This window comes from Malurus melanocephalus, unplaced genomic scaffold (genome assembly GCF_030028575.1).
Source record: "Malurus melanocephalus ecotype Western Australia unplaced genomic scaffold, MMel_1.1 scaffold_81, whole genome shotgun sequence".
Taxonomy (NCBI): domain Eukaryota; kingdom Metazoa; phylum Chordata; class Aves; order Passeriformes; family Maluridae; genus Malurus; species Malurus melanocephalus.
In genome coordinates, this window is record NW_026623313.1 from 864,707 (window position 1) to 892,229 (window position 27,523).

Below are 27,523 nucleotides of genomic sequence, written 5' to 3' on the forward strand. Positions count from 1 at the left end.
CCAAGGTCATGGTGTCCTGCTGCTCCAGAATGTTCCAGCTGTCCACAGTGGCTKTTGCAGCCCTTTCCCTGCATCCCATGACAGTGCCATGGGGCTGTTGAAAGTGTTCATCCCACGTGTTTCACCCTTGTGGCTGCTGCTCCACAGAGGAAGTGGTGCTTCCTGGTGTCCTCTCGGGGCAGTTTGCACTGATGTAAGGCCGCGTGGTTGGATCTTGTGTCTGTGGTGGCGTGTTCTCCATTTGGTGGCTGAATATTCAGTGCTGCAAAGGAGGTGTGAGAGAGAAGAGGTACAAAGAAGAACAGTGTCCAAAGGAGACAACAAAAAATGGAATTTCAGAAACCCAGTCTATTTCCTCAAAGCAGCTCACAATGCAAGCSAAGGGCAAATGTGACTTCCCATTATCCACACACATCTGTAATTCACATTCGCACTTAACACAGGATGCTCTTCAAATACCCAGATCACGTTTATGAAAATAAAGACAATTCAATAAAAGAAAGCACTTCAGTTGCTAATGGGATGACATGCAATCATGCATATTTGTAAAATCATCTCAACTCACTACTTTGTATGTTTAATTTGAACACGCATGTAAGGCTTGTTAGCTTTAACAAGTGTAATATGGTTTTGTTCAATTATCTGCTCTATAACATCTCCTAAAGGGGAACATGACAAATGACATTTGAAAAGTTTTTATAGAAGGCAGGAGCAATACTCTTACTATCTGTATGAATGTCTGAAGACAGCATGCAGAGAAAGATCTCTGTTCTCACTTGTTCTATAAAAAATGCATGAGGGGCCAGTATAATGAAGAAAGCACATTTTGGCATAATTATTTCATATTGCTGAAATTTCACTTTTTAAATAATCACCCTGGAGTAAATTATTAATGGTGAAAAGTAGCAAAACAAAGAACTGTTGTACTGTTTGTAATTATAGTCCCTTCTGCATTGGCAAAGAGAAATCCATAAGGACTYACAGTCTGTGTTGCAGCACTGTGTCATCACAATAAAAACCTCATCTGGTATCCTCYCCTATCCCCTCAAATCTGTTAAAAATCTTAGTTACTGACAGATACTATGACAGAGTGTACAGGAGTTTTCAATGTGCAAATACCATTGCTGTGGTTTAGCCATAAAGAATATACCCAAGAAAACAGTATTTTATAAAGGCATTTATGCTATGCACCATTTGCAAGTCAATTTGCTATYAACAGAACATTGCCCTTTCACAGTACTTTGCCAACTCTCACAGTAAAACTCCAGAACTAAATGGGAAAGGTCCATTAGAGTGACAATTGAATTTGACTCTCCAGTAACTTCTCTGTTTTCTCCAAGCTTAGTTCTTTAATATTGCTCATAGATCTTGCACTAAAACTSTGCAAAGTTTGTTTAATTTGGTCCATAAAAACTTTATGGACTTCTTGACAAYAGAATGAATTTGAATTTTAGAAACCTGGGTGTTATATATTCCACTGTGCTCCATACACACAGCAATAGCAGATGCATGAAAGGCCCAAATCGTAGTTCTGACTTGTAGCAACAAAAATTGTAATTGGTCTTCATTTATTTGCAGCCACACCAAAAAAAAAATTATCACTGGCAGGCCATGCAATTTCCTTACTCTTTTCAAAAATATTTACATGTATAACATATGTCCAAAGCAACAAGCAGATGGTACATTTGGTTTAAGRGAAAAAATGCTGAGAAGTACAACAAAAGCATCAGGCCCAAAGGGTGCTATGCATAAAAACTYGTTGATTTCTATGTCAATWAAGTTATTGATGCAGAAACRCTTRAAATAAAAATACTGGCTGGTGKAGTGGCAGATGTGGATTAACCTTTCCATGACAGAGTCACCAAGGACCAGACAAAATTCAGGAAGAGGAACTGAAGGTGAACACTTTTTGCCTAGAGCTACCACAGCTGGCAGATAGTCTGAGCGTGGGATAAARGAGTTTTAGGATGCCTTCTCAACTGCATTGCTCTGGGACCTGGAAAAGCATTTCTCTGCTGCCATTTYCCTGTGCATCATCTTCAGTTTTAASATTAATGTTTGTGAAGCAGATGACCTTGTTAGTCATCTTGCACAACAGGATGTCTCCCAGCAAKCCATTACTGGAGCTAAAAATAACACTGCCCTTTGACCAGCAGTCAGAGASTTTGGAGATCTGGAATTCAGAGTTCAGACATCACTTAAAATAARTACATCTCATTCTTTAATTGCAAGTGTTACTTTGCCGGAAGTAGTTTTAACTTTGCCTTATATTAAGAGGTATTGTGGAGGGAGCCTTTGTATACTGCTCTGAGTTAATTTGGGCCTTGAGGTGCTAATGAACTACAACCTGATTAGAACAAAAAGGCACAGAGGAATGTTCCCTGACTGTGTAAATCTGAAGCGGCTTGATAAAAAGTTTTCAACTGCAAAAAGGAAGTTACCAGCATTCTTTTTAAATACATCAAAGATATTTATTACCTCTAAAGTTTTCTTATTGTGGTAACAACACTTACTGGCTTTAATTCTGACCACAGCCCCTGTGCTATGCGCTTTTTTACCCAGTGATTAATGARCCATACCTTAACTCTGACAACTGCTTCCATGGAAATAAAACCAGTGTAAGCAGTTGAGTGTTTTATTTAACTTTATTCTTTCAATAACAATACTGCCAAATATTCTTCCTGTGTATTKCAAATGGAGTGGGTTATTCACCTGCACTAAGGCTGTTGTGCTTCCACAAAAAAGAATAACCAGTGATTAGACAACTTTGGTGTGATGAAACAAACATAAGAAATGGGGCCTGAAAAAAAATATTTACATCATTTATAAGAATAAAATATACATTTTTTTAATAAAAAGTATATATCCTTTTGTGTTGAATTAGGATTTTACTAATTGCCACTTTCCATTTCAGATTCACACCTAAAAATGCTCAAAGTATAAACATCTATAAAACTAGTAAATCTCAAAACATGGGAACTTGTAAATAATTTTCCCCACTTATTACTGTAGTTAGAAAAAGACAATAACCAACGTTTTTTTAGTCCATTAAGTTAAAAGTCATTTGGCAAAGCACTTAGGCATATAAACTAAACCAGAAGACATCAGGAACCAGACTTTGCAACATTTCAAACACTTCTCATACCAGGGCAAGTAAAAGAATGAGCATTATTTTCATCATAACTACATTTTCTACAAGTTACCTCAGGAAAGCAAATGTTCACAATTGTGCCCAAAGTACCAAATAAACAACAAAAGTGCTTACTTTTTTGATCAGCAAACTACCACAATGGCTCCTTTACTGTGCCCCTTCAGGGTGCTGTTTTAAGAGGCTCAAAGTGGTACCTACAAGGAATTCTCTACTTCTCAACACAAAAGATAAACACTTGCTTATCAAAATAGTGCAAACAGGAACAAAGAAAAGTGCCATCAACGTAAGTAAACTGCAGGAAAAGAAGGCAGTTGAACATTGTGGCCTTGCTCTGCTGCTTCAGAGAAATCAGTAGTACTCTTCTCAGCACATCAGGCCAATGTATTCCTATTCACCACCTCACGCCACCACCACATGCAGAATGGATTTGGTCTTTGGCATAYCCTTCTTCATAAAAGTAAATGCATCTGTTCTTTGTACTGTGCATTAAAAAAAGTCAGAAGACTTTTTCAAAACATTAATTGATCAAATAATTGAGTAATTAATATATACAACTCTATCTTCCCTTTTTCCCTTTATAGCTTTCTTTGGAGTGCATAGGAAAGGCTACAGTGACACATCACATACAAAAATCAAGTTTAAGTTTTATGCAAAATACTCAAGTATTTTTAGCATTTATGTACACAAGTTTGTTYACCATATATTCTCAGGCTTTCCTTAAACATATCTTTTGTTTCTTGGACAGATAACATACTTCACCTATAAAGTTATAGGYTGGTAACTATAAAATTAGGCATTTAATCCTAGTATAAATAAGAGTACTGGGAGAAGTAAATTTTAAGTGTATTCATCAAAGTGATGTTGCATGAAGCATTGTTGGCATTAATTTGTTCCATCAAAAATTCCAGTAAAGAGAGATAATACTATAAATTAAAAAATAMAACAGAACTCTAAACACCTTGCATCTTAAAAGACTTAGGCCAAATATAAAGAATTACCATAAAACTGAATAAAAATTGCACTTATATATAAACGAACTAATTTTAGGGCAAATTAATAACGTGACTTTTCCAAAAAGAAGTAATAAAACATCAAGTAGCTCATTTCTTATGGCTTCACACAGTGAAGTTCATACTTAAATTCWTCAGAAGTAAGTTTTTCAATAGCTATCTTTTGTGAACATATCATCAGTTTCWTCATCATTCATCCCTCTTTGATAGCGTACTGAAGAGAAGGCACTCCAGTGAAGACGCTTCTTTTTGTAGAGGTACCATATCAGTCCAGCAATGAAAAGCAAGATTATCAGCAGGGCAAATGCTACAGCCACACCAGTATGATTAGAACCTGAAACAGAATGAAAGACAAATGGTTATTAAGAATTTTGGCAAGATTATTTTGTCATAGGGTTGACACTTAGGTAGCTACACACTCATACTGCTTCCTCTTCCTCATATTAATAGTCTTCACTTCATTATATGGAAAGTTAGATGCTGATTCCCAGGAATGCATTAGCTTATTTTTAATCATTCTCTTGTTAATTTACAAATATTTATGTTGGAATGGACCTCTAGGGTTCAAAAAAACTACTTGTAAATGCTGCACTCATTTACAGGTTTGTATACTTCATAAATATAATGAAGGTAATTATACTCCCTTCAGACTCAAGAGATCTCGTTAAGGTCTTCTTTAGTGGCAAAAAGTTCAATCTATTCCTGCATTTCTGCTTCAGTGAAAATGCATACAAAATCAGAAAGATTCCACTGCTTCTCAAGAACTTGCTTGCTTAATGCTCAGGTAACTCCTTGCTTTCCTGTACAAAGCCAAATATAAGGAAATAAAGGCCTAAGTCTTTTGCTGGAGCTATGGGGTGACATGTCCAAAAGGCTCCTCAAGACTGAAAACAGTCTGCAGCACCAGCTACTCAGCATCTCACAAGCAGAACTCTGACTCCACCTATACAAATGCACCTTGAAACATACCCTGTGGTAAGAAGCAGGGGAGTAGGTAAGTAGCAGCAACTACTCTAGACTCTCTTTTAAGTGGACATTGCAGTTCCCTCCCTTACCCTCTGAGTGGATAGTGAGAGCCAGGAGAAGTTAATTCCTAGGCAGTTTGTCTCTGAATCCAATTTTATGGCTACACAACAAGAGAAGACTCTTGCTTAGGCAGAGTACTTGATGGGTTCTTTTGTCAATTGCATATCCTTTGTTTCAACACAGACTTCATCCAATAAACCAGAAATTCCTGAAAACACTCTCTACAAAATTAAGTCTCTGCTAAAAACAATGCTTCCATACCTAAAGGAGCTTTACAAACCACTCTGCTTCGACTACGTCCACAGTCAACTTTGGACCACATGCCAGTTGAGGACAGGATAACACTACATTTTTCATTGGCTTCTGCAGTTTTATTCTCCCAGTTGACATAATTAACTGATGAGCCATCCAGCCAGCTGAGGGAATGACCTGTTTGGAAAAAACGTTGCTTAGTCTAGATCACCAAAATGTCCTGTAATGCTACACAATGTCATTCACAATTTATTKATTTCTTTACATTGCTAAAAGGAAAAGGGCTGACTACACATCCCATATATTAAAAGCTGTGAATATGAACACCTACTTTTAGCCACCCCTCTTCTCTAGACCTTTAGCAATTGATRCATTTGCATCAACCATTAAGTACCAGTAATAGCAGTAGGAAGTATTCATTTCAGGACCTCGTGATTACCCTAATGTGTGTCAGGAAGAGACCTGACTACAATGAAGTCCAAAGGGCATTAAAGTTTTAAATGAGGGACTCCAACCTCAAGTAGAAGTTACTATAAGCTACTCTTATTCGAGGATTTATGCATTTATATTTACAATATGAAACATTTATGCTCATACACTGTCACTACTTCTTACCCTTATAGCTCTGATCCAGGCCAAGCCATACGTTCTTGGTGATGAGATCATGTTCCTTTATGTGTGTGCTCACAAATGCATTTTCTTCAGCATCCACTATCGTCAGAAGGGTTGCTGAAGGATCTAAGGGGCAGAGGAAATGAGTCAGAATTGCAACCTACAAGATTTTTCATAGTGCTGGTACACTGAGTTTTCTGTAGGAACGATTACTATGGGAAAGGATTTGCTCATCTGGGCTTGTAAAATTAGCTTGGAATAACCTTTAGAATAAAGACATGAACCTCCCATCCCCTAAAATACATCATGTTATATGAGATGGCTTCAGATGACTGGTTATTCTATTAGGTTATACAAAATAAAACTTACTGCAGCTGCAAACGACATACATATCAAGAGATATGCCTGTTGAGAACTACCAGTTTTGCCCTGGTAACAGGCCCTTTCAAAAACATATTTGAACAAAAGCTCAGCAGTTTGTTGAGTCAAGTTAATTTTTAAGTCACTCCCCTCAYTGTGCCTCAGGTTTTTATGTACAGTAATTAAGGAATAGAAGAGGGGAAAGGATATACTAGAGAGACAAATACAAGCCAGATACTTTCTCTTTCAACTACCAGATCAAGTTSGATTCAATAGAAAACAGTATCCAGGACTGATTCTGTCCAATGTCACACCATAAGRTAATTCCATAAAATAAATTTATAACAGTCACTGACTTCTGTATTAGGGTGATTAAAACTCCTGTATATAAATGTGTTTAACATCRTCTCTGCAAYATGATTACCCAGATAKCTCAGCAAAAAAAGGAGAAAATTCTTTAACAAGACATAAAAYGAAGCTTTTTACATGCTCTAGTAAYKGTAACAYACATGCTTTGAACCATTTGATAGGTTAGCAAGCTCCCTACTAGCAGGAAGCTATGGCAAGGTTGTAAGAATGCACTGCCAACAGSACTAACTTTGCTCACAGATAAAATGTTTTCCTCCAAACTTCAGCCTTAAATTTCTGAATCTTCTACAATTAGCTACATGCATTTTATTTGCGCACAGATATCTGTGTGCCAAACAACCTGTTTCATGTTGCAGCATTTAATTAAGAATTTTCATCAGATATGCAGATCTTGCTATTGCCTTTCCTAAACTAAAGGAGCATAAAAATGGCAAAGTTGAAATATAACCCACATAAGTTTTTATCTTGTTGGGTTTTATTTCTTCTCAAATAGTGGACTAATTACAAGTGTAATGTGATAAACTTACTCAGCTTCCGGCAGATTCTCTTAGCCTCTTCCATGTTATACACGGAGAAATTGTAGAATGCCATGTCAAAGGCGTAACAGTGATCCCTGTACTGTTCCCACTGCAGGGACCCACTGCTCTGCGGGCATCCGGGGGCTCTACTTGCTTGCTTTGGCTCAAATTGTCTCTCTGCAAACACAAAGAAAGTAAAGTGATTTCTGCTGCAACAGTTCGTGCACAGTCTCTGGAATAACAGGACAGTAAATATCAACAAGCACCACTACTCCTACCAACAACCACTATTAAATTAGCTTACATTTCTTCTTCATGAGTCATAGATGAATCTATTTGAAAATGAGCCTAGACAAATCCCAAAGGCTTGTTAACAATTTTTTTCTTGTTTTTTTTGTGGATTTAGACATTTGCTGTATGTATTTGATAAATAATTTGATTTATGCATTTGATAGTCATATCACAGGTGATCAAGAAATAACCAGGTTGATTTAGGTTTTCACCCCTGGAATGATGAAAATTAAAGGTGTTTTATCATTCCTGAAAGAAWACTCTTCTTAAAAAGGGAATCGTGCAGTCTTTCAATCTTCATTTCTACTTCTAAATACAACACATAAAGATAGAATATGTAAGACAACTGCACAAAACCTGAAAAAAAAACCACTTACTGTTTGGAGGGCTATAGCAAATGGCACCTTCAGCAACATTTGTACATTTTGTACGGTTCCAAAATCCTTTAGTATCCAGCAGAACACAGTTCTCAGTAGTATTTGAGTTTTCTAATTCCCAGGGATAGTAGTCAAAATCACTTCCATCAGACCATTCAAAATTAGCTTTACTTCCCTAATTCAAGAAAAAAACCAAAACTTTTAAACCATGTATGATTGTGGTTTAAATCTCATCAGTCTTTAAGTCATTTAGCAATAGTTGTCCCTTGCAGAGTGATAAATTAAAAAGCAGTTTTCTCATCTGAATTCACAACATAGTTTGCATTTTCTTAACATAGAAATTTTTACTATTTGTGGGAACCGAGAAAGTATAGCATGCTCACAAGTTTAAACCTGCAATGTGCCTAYTTTATTCTATGTGGAACATTTTACTTAGTTCCACCCTGCTGTTTCAGTTAAGCAGTCTTCTTCCMTGATATGAACATTAGTGGATTTGTTGCAAACTGCTGAACCATTGAGATGGCCTCAGTGAATAAAACTGGGCAGCTCAGGAATGATTTGCAGTGCTAGCTCCTACTTCAGATACACTCCTAGAAAACCATGACAAYGAGGAGTCAGTTGAGAGGGACCCCTTCAGGTCACAGCACAGGCAGAGGGAGCACAGGTATGCACAGAAATGACATACCTCTGCAGAGGGTAATTCTGCCAACTAATTCCTGTGACCAGGTCTGGCGATTAGTGAGGGGAGCAGGGTCAGGGCCACAGATYTTTAGCTCCATGGTAAAACAAACAGAGAAGGAAGATTATCTGCAGCTGCCTCTTGATTTGTGTTTCCTGGGAGAACAGATGCTTAACTTACTGAGAGCTAGTTCCTGAACTGCTCTAGAGAGCCAGTACTGATCTTGACTAAGCAGCTTCCACACAGCCTTGTCTATTTTCTTATGAAATCTGATTCTACAGAAGGCCATAAAATCTGAAGCCTCCATGGTTAGCACTGCAAATCATACTTCTTTGTACTCCAAGGAGTGATGAGGGAACACTATTATTTTAAACTGTCAGGTATTAGGAAGAAACATCTTAGTGTCCCTATATTCACCAAAATTTAACATTAACACATTACACAGGATTAAAAATACACTACAAGGAAAAGAGATTCTAAGAAACTGGGAAAAAGCATCAGAAAATATTCTGTATCTTGTCCAAAATATTATTTACAGATGTTACTGATGTTCCCAACAGTATATACTTACATCATGAATTGACAAGCCAAGCCACAGAGGATAACCATCCTGTTTGACAATATCTTCTAGAAAYAACTGTTCTGATTCACTGTGTACACTTGCTAAATCACTCTTATTTCGTTTGCATGATCTCAATGCCTCATACCATGTTAAYTTTTTCTGAAGGATCCTGTATGTTCTGTTACCATGTGGAATAGTCTCAGGCAATGGAGGCTTGTGCTGTTGGGGTCCTATTGCAAAGAATAAGAAGGTAAGTTGTGTGCATTTCTTTCGTGTTACTAGGAAGATACTGAAAGCATTCAAAACCATCTATATCAATGTAACTCAAACATTAAAGGGCTTGGCACAAGCCACTTATATGAAGTAAGTTTACTTCTGCAGCTTTGAACACTGAGTTCAGCAATTGCTGGATGAGCACAGCAAACACATTTCTCCTGATCAGAGTGYTACAGCAGTGAAGCAGACAGACCACATGACCCCAGATGCTCAAGACATCTGTGCCATATGTTCCACTAGGAGCAAAACCAAAGCCTTATTCAGCAGGAACCATGATTTAAATTATGACCCTCATCCAACACTCCAATAGTACTCACCCCTTTCGATTTTGCAAGCGAGAATACTGTACATGTTGTAGTGATTGGCATGCCAACTTTGAGAATAATTATAAATATCCCAAAACCCATCAAGATTTACACCAGCAAAAAAACTGTTCTTCTTTATGATAGGTCTCCCCAGCCTCCAGTTATTGTAAGTCAGATGAGTTTCATCRTACCACTTGAGAACTTTATCTGTGGAAAACATTGCATTTTTATTAAAACAGTGGCATTATGTCCACAAATACCATTTAACTTTGAATATATTACTGATWATATTAACAGATGTTCACTTTGGAAAAAGTGCTATGATACTGGAAGTTACTCTAAATCAGTTCCATATCCAATGCTAAATACATTAGCATTGCTCATCCTGGCCACTTTAAGTCCTGCTTTCCAGAGAAATCAAATCTAAACTAAACAGAACATACTCAATTTAACTATCATTCAAATAGACAGCATGTCAGGTTATTTCCTTCTTGAAGACAAGTACAAATATAAATTGTTGTTACAGGTTTGCACTCATTTTGACTTTAATCATAAACTGAAGCATAAAAGAAACATACATTTAATGCTGTAAATTTGGTCTCCAACCCAGTTAATAAAAAAAGTAAACCCCTAAGTCTTACCACTGTCATCATAGATCACACCCAGCCAGACCCACAGAGCCAGACCGCTGAACGAATGAAGCTGCTCAGTAACAAAGCTATTCTCCTCTTCATCTCGAACACTCAGAACAAATGCTTCAGGGTCTGTTGAAAATTTTTTTACATTASTTTCTTACAAATTCACCTTTCAGTTACAAAATAATTTTTTTTCTGTTACTGTTAATAATTATTACAGATAGGTCAGCAGTGTGTAAAGGCCASATCTTTATAACAYAGCAATTAACTGAACAGTGCAAATRCMATTTTCAAATGTACTATCAATGGTACTTCCTCTGGTTTTGTGGATAAGAAAAAGACTTGAGCTCCAGAGATATTTGTGGGTCCTACTGCCATTTCAAATTGTATGTAGTAAAAATTCTCTGCATAGAACAYAAAAATATCAGCAAACTTTCATGATTAGCTTGAACTGCTCTAGGAAAGAAACAGTACTAAGAACAAGACTGAACTGAAATAAATTCACAGAAAGATAAAACCTGTTTTTAGAAATATGGAATTCTGAAGGTTTAATACAAGAGGAAAACTGTTCCTAAGGTTATACTTTATTCAGGATGGACAGAAAACGTCCATGTGCTTCTCAGTCTATTTACTTTGTTCACCTAAGTGTTCAACACAGCAAAGCTGGTGGCAGCAGGAAAACACAAAGTCAATGTGTCTGTAAAACCAGAATGTTGCCAAGAGGTTAATAATTACCCCAACTATTTAAAACTGGCGTATTATAATAAAAAAAGCAACCAACTACAAAAAACTTCCCATTTTTCAGAAATCTCAGAGTTCAGTAGTTCCAASGCACACAGCATCAGGCAGTGCAACACCACTGCATTACTGCTACAGCCTTTCTCAACACTGACTTTGCTGTCTGTCATTCTAAGACACTGACTCAGATCTAATACTCATCTCCCTCAAGCAGACCTAGGTCCATAAATACTGCAGTATGACAAAGTACTTACTCATTTTCCTGCATAAATGATGAGCTTCTTGAGACTTCAGCTCTCTCCATCTATTTTTTGTTATCATAAAAGTGTAACAATTGTTTCTAAATGATATCCAGGGTGTATTTTTAATCTTATGTGGGCACTTCACTTGTGGAACTTGTTCCTCTTCAATCTTCTCTAAAAAAAGACAAGACAACATCAGGACATGAATTAATAATAATACCACCTGACTTGTCACCCCACTTTCAGGTACCACTTAAACACATGTAAGACAAATTAGGTGCCATTCTTTAAATGTGTAGTGCATTGTCACTTTCTGTTTCCTCATGATGGTAATTTTTTTAGAGTAACAAATCGAGCAGTAAAATCTACTAAAGAATGCCTCTACTAGCAAGTTTTCAGTTACATTAAATAGGTTTAAAAATAAAATTTAAAAAAAAAAAATGTATCCCTACATAAAAGTGCTAAGTGTGGGCCAATAACTAAAAGCTCTTATTGCCTCTTGTGCAAGGCTACACAACTATCACAGCACCTTCCTTAAAATAAAAAAAATCCAYATCCTACTACATCCTTACCCATCTTATAATTAGTAGTTGCTAAGAAGGGTTTTGTGAGCTGCAGATGATGTTAATTTTCAATTCAGTGTCTACCTTCCTTCTCCATATAGTCATGTACCTCCTCCCTTTACAGACTTCCATGTCTAAATAGTTTTCAAGAGRTCCCAATATTAAGATGTAAATAGTATAGAAGTACTTGAGTCTTCTTCCAMACGCAAGTGGGAGAGATTAGTATGCAACAATCTTTGAGAAGGAATGCAAAGATGGAATCAGTTGGCAATAACGGTACTGTCTGACCAAATGCACCCATGCTGAATTTATTTCTAAGGAACAAGTGGATTAAGACCAGCAGATGCATGCCCTGCTTTTTGTAGCCAGGTTCTTTTTTTCATGGCACAGAAGTCAGATTGTCTAAGAAAATGTAAGTTTTAAAAGGTTGTAATTTTGAAGTTACAAGCTGGAATCATCAAATGTTTCATAATAAAACAAAATTCAGCTTTTATAAAAATTATGGCAGTATACATACTTTCTGATGCATAACAAATAGCACCTCTATTTTCAGAGGARCAGTCAGAAGTTCTCCAGAAACCATCAGTATCCAAAAACACACATTCTTCATTTGTTTCATCATCATCTTCAGACCAGCGACTAAACCTCACATGCTTCCCATCCAGCCAGCCATAGTGTTTTCCACCCTGGGATTATGTAAGCAAAAGGGATGAGCTTACACAGTAAAAAAAATTAAGGCGCAGAAAATTTTAAGGAAAAAAAAACAAACCCATTGACTTGTCTCAGAAATGCCTCCCTCAAACTCAATATATGGGCACAAATAACATGAAGTAACAAAATAATCTAAGTTTAGCTTTAGAAATGTATCTCCACAAATATTCAATGATTCATTTTCAATTTTATTTACCACTTCAAGTTTCTCCCTTTGAAAAGAGATTTTTGGGACAGCTTTTTAGAGTGGTACAGTGGTGACGATATTAAATGGCAACTCATTAGTAATTACTCATTTGTTAACCAAAGAGACAGATGACTCAGCAACCTATGTCACTGGCACCCTACAACATATCCCTTCCTCATCACTCTTTTAAAAGAATTTTCTTATCATCACCATCAATTTGTCCAGTGTAACTTAGGGCACTGAAGGTTTAAAACATTTATCTTGAGACATTCCAGATGGTTCTCTCTACATGTAAACAGCCCAGAAATTAATTTGTCATTAACTCAGGCTCTGTTTCACACAACTGCAAAAATTACCTTAAGCAACAGTCTGAGGGAAAAACAAAACTTACATCTCTGCTGAAGAGTCCAATCCAGAATGGGTAATTATGACGRGCAGCCTGAACAGCAAGAAAAGCCTGCTGGAACTGATCTGTGATGCTAACCAGCTGCATCTTGTTATTTATACATGCAGCCATTGCATCATTCCAGGACAAATTCTTCAGAATTACCATGTATTGAACATTTTGATAGTTCAATGTTTCATTAATGACTTCCTCTGTCTGGTTATCAGCAGTTCCTACACATAAGAAAGAAATACAGTAACAAGGTAGTTAAATACTGTAACACATTTTAACTCCCAATGTCTCTGTAACAATCAAAAAAACTTGTTCGATTACTCTTTGGAAACAAAAAAAACTTATATAGTAGATTRTGCTGATAATTCTAGTTAGAAACAAATACCTTTGATGCTTTTGATAGAAAAATATATATTAAAAATAAATATTATTTTCAGCCAATGATTATTAAATATRTTTTTCTCAACTTAGGTTCACATCTTTTTATATGTTATTTTTACCTAACTGCTAAATTACTTATTGAATTAAAAACATATTCTGTAACTCTAATTATAAACAAATGGGAGAAAGCAAATGGTCTCTGCTGTAATATAGCAACAGCTAAACTTGACTCATTTATCTCYGTGTAGCCTGTGGACTTATGCAAATCTAATGAGCCACTAAACTTGTCTATGCAGATTTTGGTACAGCACAGTCCCAGAATTCCTTATTGCCAAACATGAGTAGAATGCGAAATTATTTTGCCTCCACTTAACTAATTGCAGAAAATCCACCCTGCACAGGGAGGGATATAATTCACTCTTTATGCTCTAAGTGCAGAGTCTTATCACAGTTACCAGCACAATTCCTGAAGGCACACAGCTCAGTCATGCATGGCTACTGCAGTTAATACAAGATGYAAATACTCCTGAGGGTGGTAAATTAAAGCACACAAATTGTAAGCTCCAAAATTTTAAACACAACCAAAAAWAAATTCCTTCTGCAAAAGGCAGAACCCGCCTGGTATTTAAAATATCTGAAGTAGTATAAAGGTTGCGGYGGGGGAGGAGAGGGGATCACTCTATAAATAACGGTACATAAATGGCTGATTGATAGGCYGACAGGGCCATTTTCCAAAACACARTATTAATTTGATATTTACAGCTTTCAATAGCTCAGAAAACTGACAAGGCTGAAACAGATTGTTTYAAGTGGTTTGTGTCTGCTGCCAAATGCTTTCACTTAGTAAACAGCTACAAAAGAGAATCATGGAACCCAGGATGGCATCACACACAAGGGGTACCAAATTGGGAACAAGGCAGGAAGTACCATGTTCATTTCTGAAAAATTAATTGCTCATGATTACCATCTCAAGAAATTCAGCAAATCACAATCACRCCAAGATTTCCAATGAACATGAATCATCTTTTTCCCTGTGATAAAGCCCCTGACAACCTGGACTCTCTCACGACTGTCCCTACAACCTGCTCAAGTCCCTTCCTACTCAAACTATCCTTAGATCCCTAATACAGTGTAAGATCAGACCAAAGCAGGACACGTTCTCTGTCAGTCCAAACATCTTTCTCATTACACCTTCTACAGCTGTGGCAAAGAAATAYGGAGTATTTAGTCATTTCAGACTAATAAGATGTTGTCAACCTCCTATTCATAAAAATCTCCTAAAAATCTCTCTCCTAAAAATCTTCACAATTTTATGACAACTCTTCCAACTATACTTCTATTCTCAACATTTGGAATTTCTGAAGTATTTGGCACTGAATTAAAGATGATTTTGTATGTTACATGAAGGTGGGGAGTGGGAGGTGGAAATCTCTGCCTGTTTGAGAATGAAGAAGGTGGGTGTAGTCTTGGGCGTTTTGCACACCTAGGTTTCTTTGTGGTTTTTTTTTAGAAGATAGCATGTTCATCACTTAAAAGGATTATTTATACTACTCAGAAATGGGTATGCTGAACATTAGCCCTTAGCAGTAATTAAATGCACATAATAACTATATGTGTTYGATCTTATTCCAGTAATTAGTACTGGCCAACCCACATGGGTACATCAGAATATTATTTTTAGTTCAGATTAAAAAATCCCACTCACACCAACTCTGAAGTTTGCTCTGGGGAGACCAATTTCAACATTAAGAGTCTATGATACCTTGTATTCTCACAGAACTACAAGGCAGAGGATATATTTAAGGAGGATATAAATGTTGTGAGATTCTTTCCTAGGGCTTCTCACTTCCACAGCTCTGAMGAGGAAAAAGGAGTCATTTGTTCTAACTCTCAATGTACATGACCTCTACACCCATAGAACATTAAAAGACCCATCTGAAATATAATTCCACTGAAACCACACAAAGCCTCTCAGGAAAAGAGATTCTCTCTGAAGTAGGCTATAAAAMCAACAGGGGAAATACTGAATGGTTGACAAAATAGTCCCCAGATCCTCCTCTACACTCTAAAATTTACCTGCTCAGACTCTACAAGAATYTTGCTCTTCAAGTGAAATTATTTACATGCATTAAAGTCTCCTGGCACATACACCTTAAGTTTAAACTCTGGCTGCAATTTATTTTGACTCTTCAGACTTACCTACAGACTGCTGGCAGATACCCAAGAAGTGCCTGTCAGCACAAGCAGTGAAATTCCATGTTCCAATGTATTGTGATTTGGGATCATTGAGGATTACACCACACTGATTGTTAAATTCTTCATCAAAAAGCTGAGAAACAGAAATATCCTTATCAGACTCAAATAAGGTATAAACATACTTGTGTAGAGGTGAAGTAACATGAGTCTAGGAGAGCCCCAGTTGTCTGAACTTGTTTAAGAAGTTTCAAAGGTGTGGTGCAATATAGCTTACCTATTTTACAAACACTGCCAGGTACCTGGATTCGGAAAGCTTTCCTAAGCTAAATACATTTCAGAAGTTGTCATCCAAATAAAGGTAAACAGAATTCCATTACTGTCAGCCACGCTACTGGCCAATTAAAATGACTATGTGGGGAATTTGGTCTGTTACATGGGGTTTTTTTTGACACAATATTCCACATTTCATTACTCAATAGGCAAGAGAAGTCAAAAGTCAGAACTTACATCCAGTGGAATTTTCCTTAATCGTCCTGTCAGGAGTGGGTGAAAGTTACTATACAACAGTCTRCTCTCATCTATCCATTTGTTCTCCCTTGTGCTGAACAGGAACTGCAAACCAATCCAAATATCTTTTGGCAGGCCAGGAAGCAAGGATGTTATATAATCTGTTGGACAGAACAGTAAATGTACATATTGTGTTTAGGAAAACAACAGTAAACATCTGAAAGAATACTTCAAATAAGTAAGACAATGCAATCCCTATTTGCATTAACTTAATTTTTCCAGCCCTTCATGGCTGCCAAATGCTTATCATCCCTTTCTTTCATATGATCACACCTTTCATATTGATTTTATCTGAAAGGAATAGGCTATTGGTATTTGTCCTTCAAATTCTGAGYTGAGGAGGGCATAGTAGATTTAACCTTGTCCTCTGCCACTAACTTTTAGTCTTTCATGTACACACAAATTTAAGAAGCTGCTTTTCCATAAGCCTGCAAGATCTCCTATTGTCTCACTGCCCATTCTGAATTGATGGAAGAAGTCTTATCTCCCACCTTTCTCTCCTACATACATCAAAACATTTTTTGAATTCTGGCAGAGTTTGTACACTCCATCATCAGAGAAAGTAGGACAGGACAAAGGAGATCAGATTTAGCTGAAAAAAAATTCAGCCAGGCAAACCTTAAATCAGACCACTGTTAGTGAGCATTCTGGCAACACACAATGGGCTTTGGCAACCCCCCAGGCATCAAAGGCATTCACTGAACTTGACTACCTTAGGAGGACAAAGTGAAGCTRTGTAATTAGCTACTGCTGACATGTTTTAACTATTGGTCACATGCCAGACWAGCCACAGCCTATTTTCTGAAGGAGACAAAACCATTGTAGATTTGCATGTCAGAGCTAGCCAGTGACTTAATACCACCAGAAGGAATAGAGGCRACCTATAGAAAGAAGCACACTTCCAGAGGATTGTGCCTTCTATCCATATAGGTGGTCTCTGCCACACAGAGAAAATAAAAACAAACAAGACACAAACACTTCCAAATGCAGCAAATCCCACAAGCAATCCTGCTACATAACATTTCAGAATGGCTGTGCTTTTTCAACCTTAAATGAATTTAAAAACATGCAGACATTATATTCCTGTACATAACCGTATTCCTCCCCAATAACATCAGTAAAAAAAAAAATTACCATCAAGCTGCTCCTACAGGTACACTAGTAACTTCTCTAGTCCACTTGCCACATTTTGCTTGGCAAGAGGTTATTTGTTTATAAAGAAAACAYGCACTGTGGGCACTACAGAATTCAATTGAGCTACTTCAGATATTCCCCCACAGAACTCTTAACTATTCACAAGAATATAGTTGCAAATGCAGCCRTATCATTCAGCAGTTTATTGCTTTACATTGTTTGCAGCAAATGTGAACCCATTTCTTCCTCAGTGCATTTTTCTCATTGACTATAGCTGATTGGAGAAGTAGAACAGTTCTGCATTCCAGTTCTGCTTTCCATCCTCTCACCAATGTCTTGAAGAGCTCACRGGGGATCACAGTTTGGACACACTGCCACATTAAGCTGCTCAGCACACAAAGACACACAGTGGGCCCTGTGCTCCAGCTGGCATTGCATGTGCCACCTCATTCCCACACAGACAGCTGAACTTGTCTTGGAAGCAGCTCCTAAGGTGGTTTTTCACAGTGCAAAGTCTACAGTCTCAGTTATCTTTTTGCTTGCAAAGCCAAACAATTCTTYATTCAGTGATGACCATTTTATGCTCAACTCGTAATGCAACGTTTTGCAACTTTCTTCTTTTTATAACAGGTTAAGATCACACCAAGAAGCTGTTCTTCAAATRGGTTTAAATGTCTGCTGACTGCACTTCCATGTTATGTTTCCAGTGATGCAAACAACAGACAACACATTTTTAACCACTCTTGGATTTTTAACCACTCCCAGCATGCCTATAGATAACCAAGTGATTTCATGCTCAAGCTCTTAAGCAGAGCTATTCTGAATCTGGGAGGGAAGCTGCATACTAAAGTGCCCCAGTTCACCACTGTACCTTGGTCAGCTTGATCTGAGATAGATGGAAGAGAGCCTCCAAAAGTTACGCACTTCTCATTAGCTGCACTAAATGTTAAATGTTCGGGTTTCATCTTTAGAAAACACTGCAAAAACAAACATAATGAAAATTATTTCATCGTACCATTCTGCCTAAGAAATAAATCAGTATGCCAACTTTGTTAAACCAGCCCTAAAAACTCAACTCTCATTTCCAGTAATAGCATAAAACTATTTTTTGCAGAAAGCTAGGGACCTGATAACTAGCTGCAAGTATTTAGATTCAGCAGAGTAGCTAAATATAAATTCATCCAACTGACTAACTCCTMATTCGTATTCAGTAGTTTTTATTGTCAACATCAGAATCATGTACTGTTTTAAGAATGAGAACTCACACATGAACTCTACAGTCAGACAGTGCTTGCCAGGAATGTGTATTGTAATGTGTTACCTTTGAGGAAAAACTACGTGGGAACTCCAAGGTCTATTCTGCAATGATGTGAAGTACATTTACAAACCTTGGCACAATGTAATGTGCCRGTTTGATGCGCATGTACAGAATAATGGCAGATTATTCTAAGGCTTCTGACCTSTTGGTTAATTCTCAAAAGCTGCTCACTAATTCTTAAGTGATACAGCCCTTAGGAAACAGTGTCKGTCATCCTGGAGCCTGCCTATGATTACTTGGGAAGAGAATCAACATGCTTCTGCCACAGAAACCTCATCCTCTCCCTTTCTAATCCTTCCTTTATTCAGCAGAAGCCCAAGATTAGATAATACAACCAATGCTCTTGGACCCAAAATACATGGTGATGGGAAAGCAAAGAAACCTAAAACTGAAAGGTTCGAATTTAACAAGCCATCAATCCTGAATAAGGGACAGAAAKGRAGGAGATTATTTTAATCACTACACWTGTTTTCAAAACCCCCTTTCTAGTCTATTCCTCAACGGAGGGGCTACCTCCTCCTTTCTTTCAGAAAAGCATTCCTGCTTAATGGACTATGAAGATTAAGCAACAATGATGAAACCTGKATTATAACTGTACCTTATTCCGGAACTGATACCAGTCTTTAGGGCAACCTCTTTGGACTGGGCGGTAACTGGGATCATGTCTCTCTAGTAAGGAGGCATTATTTTTTTCACAGATGAAGGGCAGTTTCACATGACAGCTAACTGGGTAGTCTGTAGAAATAGAAGTTTTAAAAAACAGATAGGTAATTCCTATTACACTCCATTTGCTATCGATACTTTATAACAAAGATTACATAACAAAGATTAGTCTGAAGGGAAACACATTTTGGTGCAACCACAGTGGAACTACTATGCAATCTAAAGATTAAAAATAGAGCAAAAGGTAAGCATGGATCATTTAAATCAAACAATAATATAATAGTCCTAAAGATCCAGAGTCTCACTCTTACTTCCAGTATTAACACTGCATATAGGCAGACACAACTTGAAAACTGAAAATCAATGAAAAAGTATTTTGTACATGAGGACTAACCTCATATTCTGGCAAAGAGGGTGTGCCTAAATGTCAAAAAAAACCCAAAAGGGATCCTTTAACATATACATGGACAGCAACTGCCCTGCACTACTTTATATGWTTCTCGCAATCATAAAAGGACTGACTTCCTAGTCAAGAGCAATTTTTGGCTAATAGAGATGACAACAGCTCAGCAGTAGACAACTGAATAACAGGGAAAAGCTTTAAATGGGAATTGTAGAAGACAGGAGTTTCTTTTCCTCTGGAGGTTACAAATTTTCCTCAACACAAAACAGAACTGAAAAAAGGAAACCATAAGCTTCAAGTACCACCAGGTGGCTTTTCCATTACTTTGCAGATYCCTTACAATATGACTCCAACACTTAAATGCATTTGTGTCTCCAGATATATCACACGGTAGCAAGTATGGGGTCAGCCTCTGCAACAACTCTCAAACTCCAGAGCTCATAATACGTAGCATAAACACGAAAACGTAGCCATCAAAACCAGATTTCACCTAATTGATTTCTGTTGCAAAAGGAGTGACAATCTATCATAAGAATTTGTCATTTGAATTCAGATGTGCCTCAGGTCAGTAAGAAATACTACTGTGGTTTCTACCATAAGAAAGTAATAAATGATTCAACAGTAATCAGATTATCATAGAAAAGCCATTCACTCCTAATTCAATATCAATTTCCATTCAATAGAAAAGAAAAAGAAAAGTTTGGGCAGAACAGTAATCACTTCTTTTTTTCTTTTCAAATAAACACAACAATGAAAGAGGGGGTGAAAAAATAAAAACAGCCTTACCTCTATGCCAGTTCTTTCTGGAAATATACCAGCAATCTCTCARGAGTCTATCATGGAAGCGTGGAAATAGCTGTAAACTGGACAKAAATATTTCAGGGTTAATCTCCAATCCAATGTGGCCCCACTGAGAAACTCTGATGGCAACAGTGTCAGTGCAAACAAAAATTTGGGCTWTTAACTGTTTCTATATGCCTGACACAAACTAAGCTAGGAGTAAATATGCAATAGATTCAGTAGTTATGTACTTTGCCCAAATTAACTGAGTTGAGATCTGCAGAATGAGGTTATCACCATGCTGCAATCACAGCACATTGTCAAGTGAAGGGAAGAGGAGATAGCCCTGGTTTTCTTCCCACAATAGCATATTGCTGTAGTATTTTGGAAAGTGAAGGACTTTCCTTATAAGAAGCCAGTGAATCTTTGCAGCCAAGAAGGGTATGATGGAAGATTTGTTGTGAGTCATCCCAACTCTACAAGGCCATACTAAAAGTACTCCAAGACTTTGGCATTACCCAACTAAAAAGTCGTATCTTCAACCAATTTCTCATTCCATGTCCTTGGGTATTCCTCAAACCTCAGAGTCAACACAATGGGCTTTCCTTTTTTTGTCAGTTCTCCAAGTGTTACAAGAACACAGAAGTGGGCTTAAAACCCCAATAAAAACATTTCAAAGATCAAGGAAATATGTTAGCTACTAGGACCACACATRTCAAGGATTCACATGACAAGACTAAGATGCCTAAGCCCAACTGCCCAAAATCTCCAGTAAGAGGAGGCTCCAATAAGACACACAAGAAACTGATTATTAATTCAGTTATTATTAAACTGTTATGAATTAATTACTCTAGTTACCAACTAAAAAGCACATCAAAAAAAGCTTGCAATAAAGCATCTCATAATTATTCTACATACGGTGAATGATAGCTGTAGCCATAATCAATAAACTTCAGCCACCACTTCTGTTCACTGTTTGATAACTGTGGAAATAAAGAACAAAACCCAGTACATTTTACAACCCACACAGAAAAAGTTCCTAACTCTACCCAACATAGAGCAATGTGACAAAATCAGCCACGAGGTACTGAAACTTGAATTATTTTTTTCTTAGATGCCTTATAAGAATGTACTTTCATGCCATGAACACCACAAACCTCTTTCAATAAAGCCTGTCATACCATCATGCATTTCTAACTAAACACTCTCATCAGGTGAAAAATTGTATGTTACCATGCACATGAAATTAAGAAACAGCCCAATTGTTAATAAAATAGTTGCAGRCAAGGTGGTCCTGCTATGACAGTCTTTCACCATTCAGAGAGTTTTGGGYTTTTTAAATTTTGTTAAACTTACTTTTAAATTTTAAAATCCTTTTACCAGACTGCCATTAAAATTCCCTTTAATTGCATCTTTTCGTTTTAAGTACAATTGAAAACCAAAGGCCAACTAGAAAAAGAAATTTAAGATTTATATTTGCTTATACTGGAAAACTTCACAAGAAAATTTCCCTATAATGGAAAGTTAAAACAGATTACAGTCCTYACCTTTTCTATTTGAGATAGTATTGTCCTTAGTTTTGGATAAGATTCCACAGAGGCTAAATCACTATCATTTTTTTGACAGTAGAAAATAGCTTCCTGGTAGCTCAGGTTTTTATCTGGCACAAACCACAGCTCTGCTCCATCAACAACAAGTGGGGCTCCATGAATTCCAATTTCATCTACACAGAAGAAATACCACATAAGTAAGAAACAAATTCTGCAAAACTTACCCTTTCTTTTTTTGAAAAAATCTCAATTTGACACTGGGAAGAGTCAACACTCTGCATTTTGAATTCTCTCAAAATCAAATTCTATCAGTCATAACCCTTCCCGGTATCAAACAGATACTGCAGAAGCAATGCAACAAAACTAGTAAAAGATATTGAGTATGATGAACCCTATACACATAGTGGAAAAATATGAAAGTAGTTCAGTTACCTGGTATGTACCACTCTGGTGTCTTTGGAGTGCTACCTGTCCAGATGAAAAAAGGAGAAATCACTGGTTTCACCTTCTAACAAGACTGTGGCCACCAATAATAGAAGCRATAATTAGTACACATACTTCTCAGTATTCATGATGGAAAGAAAAGGAGAAGGAAACCATACACAAGTTTAATAGTTTAAAATGAGCTGATATGAAATTAATGGGAGTACGGCATACCTCCATCATAAACATCTGTGGTTCTTTTATCTCTCAAGCAGCAAAGTAGTATATCTACCAGTATCTCACCCCAACAAAAAAGTTTCACCCCYAGCTTTTAATGAACAACTGAAATGTAAGAGTCTACTGAATTACATTTCATACTGCATGAAAAAACCTGGATCTGTGCAGATATGCCATGCCATTCTTATGTATCTCCCCTCCTCTGATTCATTACAATGAGGAGCTAGTGTACCAGTTCAGCCACCAGGCTAGTTCACCTRAGGCTGAAGCAAACTTACACCCAAGATATCTGGTGATATCATTAAAAATATCACTAAGAAAGATTAAGTATAATCCACAAATGTTGCAACTTGGTGTCTTATAYCACCTCACAAAAAACCACTTCCCACTCCATTGGACTAGAAAGAGTATGAGAGCAGTGATACTGCATCCCACGCAGGATCATTTTCTGATCTAAAGGTACATTTGTTTGTATGTGACATAGGTGAGATATTCAATGTACTGTCCTCTTGGCAGTTCAGAGAAGAAATAATAAAATATTGTTTGCAAAGTTTCTATTACAGAGCAATAATGACAACTCATTGTATTAAGTTCTTTATATTAACAAATGGATGTAACTGCGAGTTTACCTTTTGTTATCTGGCAGACCCATTCAAGTTTAGCATCACAAACAAAAGGCTTGAAGTAAAATTCTAGGTCTCTGCCTTCATGGAAATAAAATCTCCAAAATGATCTCCGTGAAAACTGTGAGGTCTGTATACAAATATAAAGAGAGAACTGAGTAAGTACAGCATAGGCCTCTGAAATGTGAAATTAAACTGTATTAAAAAGGTACTTTGACAAAGTCAGCGTATTTTACTGTGTTCTTAGTCATACAATTTATTTTGCAAATAAAAGGGCAGATACAACCATAATGTCAACTATAACTCTCCATGTTAGCTAACACTGTGAAGCAATTAGTCAAAGGGCTTAAGGTCAGTCTACATACAAAAGTCTTGAAAGCCTTTTCTAGCAATAATTCTTCTCAGGGTTTTTGTAGTGCACAGGTTCTCACTGATGTTTATTATTAAATTTTCTATTGCAACTTGTTCCCCTGAAATTACTCTCACTTCTGCTGAAAAAAACCCATCTGAACTGGCACAGGAACCATCTTTCTTATTTAAGATTATTTATGACAGTCAGGCTTAAAGAACTGACTTCACTCTTGTTGGTTTATCCAGTAAGGAGGATTTTTTATCATTTCATGAAATAACATGTCTGTAATTAGACAGAGAAGAGAAGTTACTATATTCACAGCATTYTCTACATACTGCTCTCCTTTGTCTAAAATTTCAGGAGCTCAATGCTGACAAGCTTCTCAGATTGGGGTCATGAACACAGGAAAAGTGGATGAGGGAAATGCTGTGAACAGAAGCAAAGRGATGAAATTATCTTTTTCCCCAGTAAATCCTAAAAAGCAAACATTCTATTAAGGTTAAAAGGGGTGGAACTGGAATGAGCAAGCAAAAAGTCAGATGATGCTTCAGAAAAATAAAGGCTATTTTAAAACTCATGCCATCAAGACTAAATTAAGTATTGAAGAGCTTAATCAGGAATCAAGGCAAGGTCTGACATTTGAAATGAGAAACCAACACAACTCGTACAGTCTATTTCACAAGTAAACACACACAATATACACAAACACATGCTCTGTTCTGGCTATTGCATTTTCCTTCTTCAGGTTTCAAACTTTTTCCTTAATGTGCAGTTCAGAAAAGCTAGTATAGATTTCAAAAGTTACTGGTAGGATTCTCGTTGCTTTTTTTGGTTTAGACTCCACGATTCATCCTTAAGAATTATGTGTAATTTGCAAGAAATCTATAACATGGCATTRTACAATGGAGAACAGCATTATTACTAAAATATTATGTAGTTAAAAAGGTTCATAAGAAGTCTTATGAAAGGCTGTCATTAGCAGAGCACTTGGCTCATAAAAAATACTTGATTAAGGGAAAATTTGTAATAGGTGTAGATTGATAAAGGGAACACTAGCAGCTTTTTCACTGTTAAGAAAACATCTAAACCTAAATTCAGTATACATCTGGAAAAAGTATTTTTTCCAAGTACTTCCAAGTAAAAACACGTATTATTAAAAACCTTGAAACTAACCTTTAATGCAGCACAGTCTCTTGTATCATATTCATCCTCCAGATAGTCAAGTGGCATAACAACACTGGTTACCTACAGGGTGATAGACAGGGTGAAAGAATCAGCACWTGACGCTTTGCTGTGGCAGTCCCAAGACGTAACCATTCAAACCTGGGTCCCATTATGTTTATTACTATTAAAATATGTGTTGAACAGCAGTTAATCAGTTTTGAGTCTCTGTATCTGTTTTGATTCAGGAGAAYTAACTTACAATTTCAAGCAAATGAAACAATTACAGTGAGGAAGATTTTTTTTGAAAAGTTGGACATAACATGGAGATGAACTGATAAACCCCCCTTTCTGTTGTGGCATGAAGACACTTTGTTCCCTCCATCAGCTCTACTATATTTCTGTGAAATTATTTTAATATAATGGAAACAGAAATCAGATTAAACTTATTAAAGGTATGTTTTTAATTGGAAATCTGCTTGGATGGYAGGTCTTAAGTGCACAATCTTCTTCTGAGTTATTAATCTGTTGAAAGAYGCAACATATTTTAATTAAAATATTTATCAATTTACTTTCAATTCAGTCCTAGTTGAAACAATACAGTACATGACATTTCCTGGTTAAAAATTAACTTACAGGTTTGTTATCACTCCATTGCCAGGTTCCCAAAGAATCAGGACTCCTCTTATTCATTCCAATCCAGACCCATCTGTCATTGCTGTAAATAAACAAGATACAATCTTATGCTAAGCAAAGCTCATTTAATAGAAAGACTGACCAATGTCATGGCATTACTTAGGATCAAGTAGCAAAATCAAGGTTTTACCCCTGCAATTTGTAGTAGTTCAAAGATAAAATAGAAGGGTTAGGACCTCCTCCTCTGTACAGAGGAAAACTGAATCAGGTAATTCCATTGAGGACTGCATCACCACTTCATTGGCTGTCACTTGATATAATGGTCTCTTTCCTACATTTTTCTTCCAGAATCCCATACAGAATATTTATATGGTTTGTCTACCTTGGGCTATCTCTCCACCATCAGCTCAAACATACCCTTCCTCAAACCACACAAAAGCTTCTACTCAAAGAACACAACTGGTGTATTTCCCTTAACTTTGTCAGTGATACAAACACATCAAACCTGGGCACCTATTTCAATTACGCACCTTCATAAATGAGGTGCAGACATAAATCAGCACCTAACACCACTGACTACAATTGCTGCATTAACAAGTGGCAATAGAAATTTTAGTCTAGTCGGAACTGGGTTTTTCCTAGATTTTACTTCTTCATTTTTCAAAAGCAGRAGACATTTAAATCTAAAAGTTCAACTATATTTCAAGATAACAAGACTGCCTGAAAAAAACAGGTTTACAATGTAAATACTCGAATCTGCAATAAGAACCTTTAYTGTACTCTTTTGCTTATGAATCTAAAGATACTATAACAAAATTAAATGTGCTAGACCAACTAGCAAGGTTGTTTTGCTAGGTTAGTTTTGTACTGCAAGTTCTCAAACATTCAATTTTGTGTGGGGTACTGAACTTCRTGATAATTCACTCCAATCCAAACCCTGCCCAAGAAAGTCAATAGACACTACCCTGACTGACAGGAAGCAGCAGAGGGGAAAAAGACCATGAGCTGTCATGAAATCACAGACTGCATGAAACCCTACTGCAAAAGAGCAGTGGAAAGGCACTCTCATCAAGGTGGTCTGACATGATGGTGAARTATTGATGCCACACTACAGGGCTTTTGTAGAACTGTATCAGGAGCACTTTCCATCATGCTGCATCAAACACAGAGACACAACACAGGACATTTGAAGAAATTAAGACCTCAGGCTTAATTAAGAATTAAGGACTTTCTTGTCCAGTCTTCCCAAAGAAAGACAGGGAAAGGATATAATTATTCTTTATAATATTTTAGGAGACTAAACMGACAAAAAGAGGAGCAATTTGAGCAAAAAGGACATCATGTCTGAAGGAACCACAACCCAGAAATAAATTTAAGTTCAAAACTGGACAGAGACATCTGACCAGCAGAGGTCAGAGTTTGTAAAAGACTCCCCAGAAGGCAGTGCTGACAGTGATTTGAAGTCAGAACTTGTAAAATTTATGAAAATTACTTTATAACCTGGAGGGATGGACTCARACTCAGGCTTAGCCACACAGGCAATGTTATGAAACCACAAGGCAATGTTAAGAAAGTCTTTGCTAAGACTGTGTCACTTGATTTCCACCGTAACGATTCTGAACAGCCTGAAAATACTGATGGGGCAGCACTGAGAAACAGCTTAGCCTGTGGTATGTGAGCTAATTACATGAAATACAAGAAGGGCAACAATATTTTTTTTGGTAAAGTTCCCTTTAGGGAACTTAGTATCAACCATCAACAGATCTACTATTTTTTGTTCTTTGTTCTCAACTCCAGTCATGATTTTCTGACATTGGTGGGACYGTGTGGTCAGTGTG

The 27,523-nt window shown here is 36.9% G+C and overlaps 1 protein-coding gene across 1 annotated transcript in view; it reads right to left on the minus strand.

The window, feature by feature from the left end:
• Positions 1-1,807: 1,807 nt before the first annotated feature.
• The window catches only part of LY75 (lymphocyte antigen 75), a 43,146-nt gene continuing 17,430 nt past the window's right edge, over positions 1,808-27,523 (minus strand). The window contains exons 14-35 of the mRNA XM_057367626.1: positions 25,686-25,767; positions 25,062-25,133; positions 23,543-23,666; positions 22,686-22,721; positions 22,251-22,426; positions 21,622-21,686; positions 20,710-20,786; positions 19,456-19,592; positions 18,411-18,516; positions 16,346-16,506; positions 15,842-15,971; positions 13,256-13,482; positions 12,484-12,652; positions 11,416-11,577; positions 10,430-10,552; positions 9,801-9,995; positions 9,217-9,437; positions 7,967-8,141; positions 7,308-7,475; positions 6,055-6,177; positions 5,449-5,616; positions 1,808-4,495 (exon numbers count right to left, since the gene is read on the minus strand). Of these exons, the coding sequence (XP_057223609.1) occupies positions 4,311-4,495; positions 5,449-5,616; positions 6,055-6,177; positions 7,308-7,475; positions 7,967-8,141; positions 9,217-9,437; positions 9,801-9,995; positions 10,430-10,552; positions 11,416-11,577; positions 12,484-12,652; positions 13,256-13,482; positions 15,842-15,971; positions 16,346-16,506; positions 18,411-18,516; positions 19,456-19,592; positions 20,710-20,786; positions 21,622-21,686; positions 22,251-22,426; positions 22,686-22,721; positions 23,543-23,666; positions 25,062-25,133; positions 25,686-25,767 (3,082 nt within the window). The 3' untranslated portion in view covers positions 1,808-4,310. The remainder of the gene's footprint in view (positions 4,496-5,448; positions 5,617-6,054; positions 6,178-7,307; positions 7,476-7,966; positions 8,142-9,216; positions 9,438-9,800; positions 9,996-10,429; positions 10,553-11,415; positions 11,578-12,483; positions 12,653-13,255; positions 13,483-15,841; positions 15,972-16,345; positions 16,507-18,410; positions 18,517-19,455; positions 19,593-20,709; positions 20,787-21,621; positions 21,687-22,250; positions 22,427-22,685; positions 22,722-23,542; positions 23,667-25,061; positions 25,134-25,685; positions 25,768-27,523) is intronic.